At 62.7% G+C, this 11,016-nt stretch overlaps 2 protein-coding genes across 2 annotated transcripts in view; one reads left to right on the forward strand and one right to left on the reverse strand.

The window, feature by feature from the left end:
* The window catches only part of ABHD8 (abhydrolase domain containing 8), a 10,746-nt gene extending 10,390 nt beyond the window's left edge, over nt 1-356 (reverse strand). The window contains exon 1 of the mRNA XM_056512367.1: nt 216-356. Within this exon, the coding sequence (XP_056368342.1) occupies nt 216-356 (141 nt within the window). The remainder of the gene's footprint in view (nt 1-215) is intronic.
* Nucleotides 223-9,072, forward strand: MAP1S (microtubule associated protein 1S). Its single transcript, XM_056512881.1, has 3 exons — nt 223-3,229; nt 3,315-3,532; nt 7,555-9,072. Exons 1-3 carry the CDS (start codon nt 394-396, stop codon nt 7,708-7,710), a joined length of 3,210 nt encoding a protein of 1,069 aa, XP_056368856.1. The 5' UTR covers nt 223-393; the 3' UTR covers nt 7,711-9,072.
* The last annotated feature ends 1,944 nt before the right edge of the window (nt 9,073-11,016 follow it).

The raw sequence follows: 11,016 nt of genomic DNA on the forward strand, positions 1-11,016 counted from the left end.
CTCACCTCCAGGCCTTGAGGGGGGTGGTCAGGGAAAACCCCTCCCTTGGGAGCCCCCTGCCCTCCAGGACCCTGCCCAGCAGCAGAGGTGGGGCTGGCAGCCCAAAATCCCCCCAGAAATGGGCAGCAGGTGTGGATTCAATGGTTCAGTGTGTCCCTGGACACCTCCCACCCCCATGGCCCCATCCCAGTGGGGGACAGGGGGGGTGACCCCACCTGAAGCTGCCCCTCTGTGCAGGTGGGGGAGATCCTGAGCTCTGCAGACCCCTCGGCCAAGGCCAGGCTGACCATCAGCTGCCCCGATTTCGGGGAGTGGAAGGACTCTGGCTTGGAGCACCACAACCTGCAGGACTTCATCGAGCTGCGCTACAACCCCGGCTGCGTCCTGCCCGAGATGGAGGGGCTGGAGGAGTTCATGGAGTACCTGTCCGAGTCCCTGGAGCCCCAATCCCCCTTCGACCTGCTGGAGCCCCCCACCATGGTGGGCTTCCTGAAGCTCTCCAAGCCTTGCTGCTACATCTTCCCGGGAGGGAGAGGAGACTCGGCTTTCTTCGCCGTCAACGGCTTCAACGTGCTGGTGAACGGCGGCTCCAACCCCAAGTCGTCCTTCTGGAAGCTGGTGAGGCACCTGGACCGCATCGACTCCATCCTGGTGACGCACGCGGGCACCGACAGCCTGCCGGGCATCAACAGCCTGCTGCAGAGGAAGCTGGCCGAGCAGGAGGAGGAGCAGAGCGCGCAGGGCCAAGACTGGGCCAAGAACCTCATCTCGCCCGAGCTGGGCGTGGTGTTCCTCAACGCCTGCGAGAGGCTGAAGGAGCTGGAGGGCGACTCGCGGGTGCTCAAGAGCTGCGACGAGGCGGCGCTGGCGCTGCACTACCTGGACAGGCTGGGCATCCGGCCCAACCCGCTGGCCCGCGCCGGCGGCGCCCGCGCCGAGCCCACCGTGCTGTTCCAGAAGATGGGCGTGGGCAGGCTGGACATGTACGTGTTGAACCCCGTGAAGGGCAGCGAGGAGCTGGAGTTCCTGCTGCAGCGCTGGGCCGGGGACGGGTTCCCCAAGGAGCGGGAGGCGCCGCTGCAGTGCCTGACGTCGGTGTGCGTGCTGCTGGTGTGGCACCCCGTCAGCCGCTCCGAGAAGATCATCCGCGCGCTGTTCCCCGGCTGCACGCCCCAGGCTCGCATCCTGGAAGGGCTGGAGAAGGTGAAGCACCTGGAGTTCCTCAAGCAGCCCGTGGTCACCAAGGATGACCTGAAGGGGACGGCGCCGGCGGAGAAGGCGCCCAAGCAGAGGAGGGCGGAGAGCAAGGAGAGCCTCAAGTCGGGCTCCAAGCTGAGCTTGGTGGAGGCAGCGGCGCCGGCGCCCAAGGAGAAGGCTGCCAAGGTGGAGAGGAAGGAGGTGAAAGCTGGGAACAAGGAGAAGCCAAAACCCCTGGGGGATGCAGCCAGGACGGGGTCAGAAGAGGAGAAAGCCAAGGATGGCCGAGCCAAGCCGGACTCGGCAGCCGAGAAGGCGAAGGGCGACGCGAAGCCGAAGGCGAACAAGGAGAGAGCGGCGCCCAAGAAGGAGCCGATTGCCAGGAAGGAGGAGAAGAAGCCACCAAAGAAGGAGGAGGGGGCCGAGGCCAAGAAGGAGGTGAAGGTGGTGAAGAAGGAGGCGAAGGCCGAGACGCTGCGCAAGGACCCCAAGGCAGAGGCCAAAGCTCCGGCCAGGGCTCCAGCCAGGAAAACGCCGATCCCGGAGAGCCGCAAACCCCCGGCCAAGACCGGCAGCATCAAGAAATCCACGCTCAAGAAAGAGCCAGAGAAGCCCAAGGCTAAAAGCAGCCAGAAGGAGCCGGGCGCCTCGGACGGCTCCAAGTCCTCCTCCCCCGAGGAGATGCTGCCGGAGGCCGAGAGGAGGAGGAAGGAGGAATCCACGGACGAAGGCATCGCCACGGCCGACAGCGAGCTGGAGCCGTCGTCGCTGGAGAACGGGGGGAGCCGGCGCCCGGGGGACCCGTCCCGCCTGGAGAACGGGCTGGAGGAGGAGGAGGAGGCCGGGAGCAGCCCCCCGCGCGCCGCGTGCCCCCCGTCCCCCGCGGCCAGGACCCCCAGGAGCGACCGCAGCATCAACCTGGACCTGACGCCCACCGGGCTGCTCAACCACGGCGCCGAGGATCCCTGCGGCAGCTCGGAGGAGAAGACGCTGGAGATGATGTCCCCGGCCAGCTCGGGGCCGGCCAGCGCCGGCCACACGCCCTTCCACCAGTCGCCGGCGGAGGGTGGCGGGGAGGAGGCGGGCGCCGGCCGGCAGCAGGGAGCGTGGCCGGCGGCCGGAGCGGGCAGGGACAAGCAGGCGGGGTGCCTGTCGCTCAGCCCCTTCAAGGACGACGTCCCCGACGTGTCGCCCACCATCACCACGCCCTCGCTGCCGGCCGAGGTGGGTTCCCCGCACTCCACCGAGGTGGACGAGTCGCTCTCGGTGTCCTTCGAGCAGGTGCTGCCGCCGGTCAGCGAGTCCCCCCCCGAGGACGGGCGCTGCGGGGAGGCTCCCGAGCCCGAGGCCGCCAAGGCGGGGCTGTCGCTGCCGCTGCGGCCGTGCCACCACCCGCCCTGGGCCGACGGCAAGGCCGGCCGCCGCTCGGACTCGCCGCACGACGTGGATCTGTGCCTGGTGTCCCCCTGCGAGTTCGAGCACCCCAAGTCCGAGCGGTCGCCCTCGGCCGCCGCCAGCCCGCGGGAGCCGTCGGACAGCGACCCCTCCCAGGAGCTGGCGCCGCCCCGGGGCCGGCCGGGCGAGACCCCCCCCACGTCGGTCAGCGAGTCGCTGCCCACCCTGTCCGACTCCGACCTCCCTGCGGCCGCCGAGGACTGCCCGTCCGTCCTGGCCGACGGGCTGGAGTCGGACGAGGACTCGGAGCGGCCGCCCCGCGGCGCGGCCAGAGCGTGCGACCCTCTGCCGGCCCCCCTGAAGGACCCGTGTCCCCTCCCTGCCCAGCCCGGCATCTGCATGGTGGACCCCGAGTCGCTGCCCCCCGGCCGCAAGGAGCCCCCCGGCAGCAGGGCGAAGAGGGCCCCGTCCCGCCTGGGCTCCGCCCCCAAAGCCGAGCCCGCCCGTGTCCCCGCCTCGGCCACCAAGCCCAAACCTCCCGGCGACAAGGCCAGGCCACCCCTCGGGGACAAGAAGGGCGCGCCCGGCTCGGCCCGAGCGCGGCCGGCGGCCGGAGCGGGGCGGGCGTCGCCAGCAGGTAGGGCCGGGCGGACGGAGGGGCGGCGCCGCGGGGGTTTTTTGGGGGGGCTGCCGTCACCTCTGTCCCCTCCTCACCCCGGCAGGCACAAGGGCTGCAGCCCCCCAGGGACCCCCCGTCTACGTGGACCTGGCCTACCTGCCCGGCTCCTGGAGCGCCCGCACGGTGGACGAGGAGTTTTTCCGGCGCGTGCGCTCGCTGTGCTACGTGGTGAGCGGCGATGACCACCTGAAGGACGGCGTGCTGCGGCCCCTGCTCGATGCCCTCCTGGCAGGGAAGCACCAGTGGGGCCTGGACATCCAGGTGAGACCCCCAGCCTGGGTGGGGAAGGGTGGGGTGGGCTGCCTTGCGGTGCTGGGGGGTGACAAAGTTGGCCTGGGCGTCCCTTCCGGGTGTTCAGGGGGTGACAAAGTTGTCCTGGGTGCCCCTTCTGTGTGCTGAGGGATGACAATGTGTCCTGGATGTCCCTTCTGGGTGTTCAGGGGGTGACAGAGTGTCCTGTGTGTCCCTTTCTTGTTCCTGGGGGGGTGATAAAGTGTCCTGGGTGCTCCTTCCCAATAGTTGGGGGGTCACAGGATGTCCTGGGTGCCCCTTTCCAATGTTAGGGAGGTGACAGAGTGTCCTGGGTGTCCCTTCTGTGTGTTTTGGGGGTGACAAAGTGTCCTTAGTGTCCCTTTCTTGTTCCTCGGGGTGTGATAAAGTGTCCTGGGTGTCCCTTCCAGGTGTTTTGGGGGTGACAAAGTTGTCCTGGGTGCCCCTTCTGTGTGCTGAGAGATGACAATGTGTCCTGTGTGTCCCTTCCGGGTGTTCAGGGGGTGACAAAGTTGGCCTGGATGTCCCTTCTGGGTGTTTTGGGGGTGATAAAGTGTCCTGGGTGTCCCTTTCTTGTTCCTGGGGGTGTGATGATAAAGTGTCCTGGGTGCTCCTTCCAGGTGTTTTGGGGGTGACAGAGTGTCCTGGGTGTCCCTTCTGTGTGTTTTGGGGGTGACAAAGTGTCCTTGGTGTCCCTTTCTTGTTCCTCGGGGTGTGATAAAGTGTCCTGGGCGTCCCTTCCGGGTGTTCAGGGGGTGACAAAGTTGTCCTGGGTGCCCCTTCTGTGTGCTGAGGGATGACAATGTGTCCTGGATGTCCCTTCTGGGTGTTCAGGGGGTGACAGAGTGTCCTGTGTGTCCCTTTCTTGTTCCTGGGGGGGTGATAAAGTGTCCTGGGTGTCCCTTCCAGGTGTTCAGGGGGTGACAGAGTGTCCTGGGTGTCCCTTCCAGGTGTTCAGGGGGTGACAGAGTGTCCTGGGTGCCCCTTTCTTGTTCCTAGGAGGATGACAGATCGTCCTGGGTGTCCCTTAGTGTTCAGGGGGTGACAAGAGGTGGTGGGATCAGCCCCTTGCTGACATTGGGGGTCACAAAGTGTCCTGGGTGCCCCTTTCCAATGTTTGGGAGGTGACAGATTGTCCTGGGTGTCCCTTCCCAGTGTTTTGGGGGTGACAGGGGGTGGTGGCATCAGCCCCTTGCTGATACTGGGGGGTGAAAAATTGACCTGGGTGACCCTCCTTGGCACTGACGGATGACAAATTGTCCTGGATGCCACTTTCCAATATTTGGGGGGGGTGACAAAGTGTTCTGGGTGCCCCTTTCTGATATTTGGGGGGTGACAAAGTGTCCTGGGTGCCCCTTCCCAATATTTGGGAGGTGACAGATTGTCCTGGGTGCCCCTTTCTAATGTTGGGGAGGTGACAAAATGCCCTGGGTGCCTCTTTCCAATGTTGAGGAGGTGAAAAATTGTCCTGGGTGTCCCTTCCAGGTGTTTTGGGGGTGACAGAGTGTCCTGGGTGTCCCTTCTCAGTGTTCAGGGGGTGACACGGGGTGGTGGAATCAGCCCCCTCCAGATATTGGAGGTGACAAATTGTCCTGGGTGTCATTTCTTGTTCCTAGTGGGGTGACAAAGTGTCTTGGGTGCCCCTTTCTGATATTTGGGGGGTGACAAAGTGTCCTGGGTGTCCCTTTCTGATATTTGGGAGGTGACAGATTGTCCTGGGTGTCCCTTCCCAGCGTTTTGGGGTTGACAAGGGGTGGTGGCATCAGCCCCTTGCTGATACTGGGGGGTGAAAAATTGTCCTGGGTGTCCTTTCTTATTCCTGGGGAGGATGACAAAGTGTCCTGGATGTCCCTTTCTTGTTCCTGGGGGTGTGATGATAAAGTGTCCTGAGTGCTCCTTCCCAATATTTGGGGGGTGACAGATTGTCCTGGGTGCCCCTTTCCAATGTTAGGGAGGTGACAGAGTGTCCTGGGTGTCCCTTCTTGGTGTTCAGGGGGTGACAAAGTTGTCCTGGGTGCCCCTTTCTGATATTTGGGGGGTGACAGATTGTCCTGGGTGTCCCTTCCCAGTGTTTTGGGGTTGACAAGGGGTGGTAGCATGAGCCCCTTGCCCATATTGAGGGGTCACAAATTGTCCTGGGTGTCCTTTCTTGTTCCTGGGGGGGTGATAAAGTGTCCTGGGTGCTCCTTCCCAATAGTTGGGGGGTCACAGGATGTCCTGGGTGCCTCTTTCCAATGTTAGGGAGGTGACAGAGTGTCCTGGGTGTCCCTTCTGTGTGTTTTGGGGGTGACAAAGTGTCCTTGGTGTCCCTTTCTTGTTCCTCGGGGTGTGATAAAGTGTCCTGGGTGTCCCTTCCTGGTGTTCAGGGGGTGACAAAGTGTCCTGTGTGTCCCTTCTGTGTGCTGAGGGATGACAAAGTTGGCCTGTGTGTCCCTTCCAGGTGTTTTGGGGGTGACAAAGTTGGCCTGGGTGTCCCTTCCGGGTGTTCAGGGGGTGACAGAGTGTCCTGGATGTCCCTTCCAGGTGTTTTGGGGGTGACAGAGTGTCCTGGGTGCCCCTTTCTTGTTTCTAGGAGGATGACAGATCGTCCTGGGTGTCCCTTAGTGTTCAGGGGGTGACAAGAGGTGGTGGGATCAGCCCCTTGCTGATATTGGGGGTCACAAAGTGTCCTGGGTGCCCCTTTCCAATATTTGGGAGGTGACAGATTGTCCTGGGTGTCCCTTCCCAGTGTTTTGGGGGTGACAGGGGGTGGTGGCATCAGCCCCTTGCTGATATTGAGGGGTGACAAATTGACCTGGGTGACCCTCCTTGGCGCTGACGGATGACAAATTGTCCTGGATGCCACTTTCCAATATTTGGGGGGGGTGACAAAGTGTTCTGGGTGCCCCTTTCTGATATTTGGGAGGTGACAGATTGTCCTGGGTGTCCCTTCCCAGTGTTTTGGGGTTGACAAGGGGTGGTGGCATGAGCCCCTTGCCCATATTGAGGGGTCACAAATTGTCCTGGGTGTCCTTTCTTGTTCCTGGGGGGGTGATAAAGTGTCCTGGGTGTCCCTTCTCAGTGTTCAGGGGGTGACAAAGTGTCCTGGATGTCCCTTCCAGGTGTTCAGGGGGTGACAAAGTGTCCTGGGTGTCCCTTTCTTGTTCCTGGGGGTGTGATAAAGTGTCCTGGGTGCTCCTTCCCAATAGTTGGGGGGTGACAGATTGTCCTGGGTGCCCCTTTCCAATGTTAGGGAGGTGACAGAGTGTCCTGGGTGTCCCTTCTCGGTGTTCAGGGGGTGACAAAGTTGTCCTGGGTGCCCCTTTCCGATATTTGGGGGGTGACAGAGTGTCCTGGGTGCCCCTTTCTTGTTCCTAGGAGGATGACAGATCGTCCTGGGTGTCCCTTCTCAGTGTTCAGGGGGTGACACGGGGTGGTGGAATCAGCCCCCTCCAGATATTGGAGGTGACAAATTGTCCTGGGTGTCATTTCTTGTTCCTAGTGGGGTGACAAAGTGTCTTGGGTGCCCCTTCCTGATATTTGGGAGGTGACAGATTGTCCTGGGTGTCCTTTCTTGTTCCTGGGGGGGTGATAAAGTGTCCTGGATGTCCCTTCCAGGTGTTCAGGGGGTCACAAAGTGTCCTGGGTGTCCCTTTCTTGTTCCTGGGGGTGTGATAAAGTGTCCTGGGTGCTCCTTCCCAATATTTGGGGGGTGACAGATTGTCCTGGGTGCCCCTTCCCAGTGTTTTGGGGGTGACAAGGGGTGGTGGCATGAGCCCCTTGCCCATATTGGGGGGTGACAAAGTGTCCTGGGTGCCCCTTCTGGGTGTTCAGGGGGTGACAAAGTGTCCTGGGTGCCCCTTTCTAATGTCGGGAAGGTGACAAAACGCCCTGGGTGTCCTTTCCCGATGTTGGGGAGGTGACAGCGTGTCCTGGGTGCCCCTTTCCCGATGCTGGGGGTGTGACAAAGTGCCCTGTCTGTCCCCTCCCACCCCCTGGGGGGGCGGTGACACCCGGCCTGTCCCTCCCCTCAGGTGACGCTGATCCCCACCTTCGACTCGCTGGTGATGCACGAGTGGTACCAGGAGACGCACGAGCGGCAGCAGGAGCTGGGAATCACCGTGCTGGGCAGCAACAGCACCGTGGCCATGCAGGACGAGACCTTCCCCGCCTGCAAGGTGGAGTTCTGAGCCCCCCCCGGGGGTCCCTCCCCCTCTCTGAGCCCCCCAACCCCCAGGAGGGACAGAGGGACAGCGAGGTGGGGACGCTCTGTCCCCTCTGTGCCACCCCCTGCCACGCCAGTCACGCTCTGGGGAGGGGGGGCAAGGGACCAGCTGGGGTTTTTTGGGGGTTTTTGGGGGTTTGGGGGGGCCCCCCACCTCAGCCAGCAGCAGGGGGTGGAGCCCACGGGCAGCTGGATGGAACAGGGTAAATTTTTTGGTGGTTTTTTTTTTTTTTTTTTTTGGGTTTTATTTCCTCTTCCTCTCTTTGGATGAGCCACGATTCCCACCCCCCACCCGCCGCCTCTCCCCAAAAATTTCAGCCTTGGGGGGTGAGGCTGGGTCTTGTTTTGGGGGGGGGGTCCCAAAAAATTGAGAATTGAGGTGGGGGCTGCTGCTGTGGGGTTGTCCTTGATGTTTTAGCCACACCCCAAAATGGTTTAGACCCCCCCCCCAAAAAAAAAAAAAAATGTTGTGACCCCCTCCCCTCCCCAAAAATTGATTGTAACCCCCGTCCCTCCTTCAGGTGCAGCATCTTCCTCCCCCAGGCTGCACTGATGACCCTTCCCCTAAAAAATTTTGAGCACAGACACCCCCCCAGCCCCCCATTTTTTTTTGGGGAGGGGGGGGGGAGTGTAAAGCAACCCCCCCAAAACCCACCCCCAGCCCATGGAGCTGCCGGAATCTGTTGAAAACCAAACCTCACGTGCAATTTTTAAGGGGTTTCGTGAGTGGAGAGCACCAAAGGGGGGGTCAGGGTGGGGTTGAGGGGAGGGGGGACACACAGAATGTGACACCCCCCACCCCCAAATTCCCTCCCCCCCCCCCCCAGGGACAAACACTAACCCGTTTTTGTAGGAGGCTCCTCGATGGCTCTTTTTGTAACGACTTTTTAAGATAAAACAAAAAAAAAAAAAAAAAAATTGTGAAAACTGAAGATATGAAGAAACCAAACCTTTTTTTTTTTTTTTTTTTTTGTTGTTGTTGTTGTATTTTTTTCGAGGGGGGGTTTATTTATCTTTGCTCCCCCCTCTAAGGTTTTTACCTTTGATTGTATCGTCCTAAGTGTTCGGGGAGGGGGCACTGAATGTTTCACCTTTAGTGCTTTATATATATATATTTTTTTTTTTTCTCAGCTGGAAGGTTTGGAGGTCGGTGGGGGGAGTTTTTTGGGGTGGGTGGGGTGGTTGTGACCCCCTCCCTTTTCCCCCCCTCACCCCAAAATCCAGCCCCTGCCCGTGGCCACTGGTGCACACTCCCCTTCTTGCACGCCACGTTCCCGTTTGGCAAATGTGTGGAAAATGAGCATTAAAGAGGATCATTCCCAGTGGATCTTTGTTGTTTTTAAATTATTTTTTAATTTTTTTTTCATTAATTTTTTTTTATTATTTTATTATTTTGGGGAGGGGGGTGGAAAAAGATGGGTTGGGCTCAGCGTTTGGGAGGAGATTTGAGGTGGGAAATGGATTTTGGATCTTTTTTTTAAGGGTGGGGAGGGTTGGAGTTGATAATGAGAGGGGGGTTGGGGGGTTTTTGGGGGGGGTCCAGGGTGTCACCGGGGGGTTGGAGGGGGTCGGGGCGGGGTGGAGGCGCCGCGGTGCGGCAGCGCCGAGGCTGAGGCTGGATGCGGGGTTGCCATGACAACGCCATCCCCATCCTCATCCCCATCCCTGCATCCCCATCCCTGCATCCAGCCCCAGCAGCAGCAGCAGCAGGAGGAGGAGGAAGAGGAGGAAGAGGAGGAGGGGGTTGCTGCTGCTGCCTTCAGCCCCCGCAGCTTTTTGGGGGGATTTTTTGGGGGGGTTTGGAGCCTGCTCGGTGCTTGGGGGGTCCCCCCGTGTTCCTGTGCTCAGCCCCCCACTCTGTGGGCAGCACGAGGCTGGCAGGACCAGGGGACAAAACCCCCTCAGAGCCCCCCGTACCCACCCCCAAATTCCCCTTTTCACCCCAAAATTCTCCTTCTCACCCTGCCCAGCCGATCCCGAACCTCCCCTTCCCCAAAATCTCCTCGTTCCCTTTGCTCCATCGAGGGGTGTTTTGGGGAGGGGGCTCCTCGGTCACTGCCGGGGGGGGGTTCGGTCCTTGTCACCCCCTTGTCTGAGCCCCCCCACTCTGCTTTTTCCCAGCGGTTTTGGGTTGTGGGGAGGGGGATTCTCCACCATCCCCCCCCACCCCTTTGGTGGCTGCCACCCGGGCGCGGCGACACCTGCCAGGTGTCACCGGGACAAAAGGCGGCGTAACCCAAACCAGCGCGTGACGTCCCCGCCGTCCCGGCTCCGGTGGCACCGCGGGGCCGGCGCGTCCCCGGTGTCGGCGGGATGCTCGGTTAAATTCCCGGTGGGAATACGGGAATGTCGCCTCCCGTTCCCGCTCCCGCAGCTGCGCCGGTGACAGCCGGAGCCGGGGCATGAGCCATGAGCTCAGCGGGGTGCGAGGCACGGGCTGGCACCGGCGGAAGGCGGGGAAGCGGGGGGGGAGGTGACGGTGACACCCCCGGGAGCGCGGGTGCGGTGACAACCGGCGGGGCGGCGGCGAGGGGCGCGGCTGCACCGGGAGCGGCACGGCGAGCGCCGCTCGGGGGGCGGTGGCGGTCCTGCGAGGCGGTGACAGCGCGGGGGACGGCGGCAGCTCCCCGGTGCGGGCGGCGCCGCTCCCGCATCTCCCCCCGCGCCTCGGGGCGGCGGCCGCTTTAAAAATGCAAATGAGCTCCCGCCCCGCGCGCGGCGCGGCGGCGCCTCGGCCAATGGGGAGCGGCGGCCGCTGGCTGCGGTCACCGCTGCCGGGAGCGCTGGCCAATGGCGGCGCGGCTCGGCGGGAGGGGGCGTGGCCAGCGCCGGTCCCGGCGCGCTCCCGGGGCGGCGGCGGCGGCGGCAGCGGAGCGGGGCGGGGGCGGCGGCCCCGCAGGTGAGTCCCGCGTCCTCCCCGCGCGGCGATCCCGCCTCCCTCCGAGCGCCCCCGGCCCGGCCCCGCCGCTCAGCCCCCCCCCCCCCCACCACCCACCGGCACCGCCGTTCCCGCGCGGGTTCCCCCGCGCCGCCCCCGCAGCATCGCTCTCCGCGGGGTGCGGGGGTCCAGCCCCGTTCTCCCCACCCGCCGTACCGGAGATCCCCCCGCTGGCTGCGCTCCGCTCCCGGCTCGCGCACCGGTCATAAAGCCCCGGTGCTGGCCGCGCTCCCGCTCCCGGTGCTGCGGGCGGCCCCCCCGCCGCCTCCCCCCGCTGCAGGTGCAGGGCTCGCTTCAGCGCTTTCCCTCCTTTTCTATTAATTAATTAATTAA

The sequence above is a fragment of the Oenanthe melanoleuca genome, chromosome 28 (genome assembly GCF_029582105.1).
Source record: "Oenanthe melanoleuca isolate GR-GAL-2019-014 chromosome 28, OMel1.0, whole genome shotgun sequence".
In the NCBI taxonomy this organism is placed as follows: domain Eukaryota; kingdom Metazoa; phylum Chordata; class Aves; order Passeriformes; family Muscicapidae; genus Oenanthe; species Oenanthe melanoleuca.

Bases quoted from the DNA above. Each gene is read 5' to 3' on its own strand.
- MAP1S (XM_056512881.1), top strand. From the start codon at position 394: ATGGAGGGGCTGGAGGAGTTCATGGAGTACCTGTCCGAGTCCCTGGAG. The intron at 3,230-3,314 runs GTAGGGCCGGGC...TCACCCCGGCAG, and splicing joins GGGGCGGGCGTCGCCAGCAG to GCACAAGGGCTGCAGCCCCC. The intron at 3,533-7,554 runs GTGAGACCCCCA...CCCTCCCCTCAG, and splicing joins AGTGGGGCCTGGACATCCAG to GTGACGCTGATCCCCACCTT.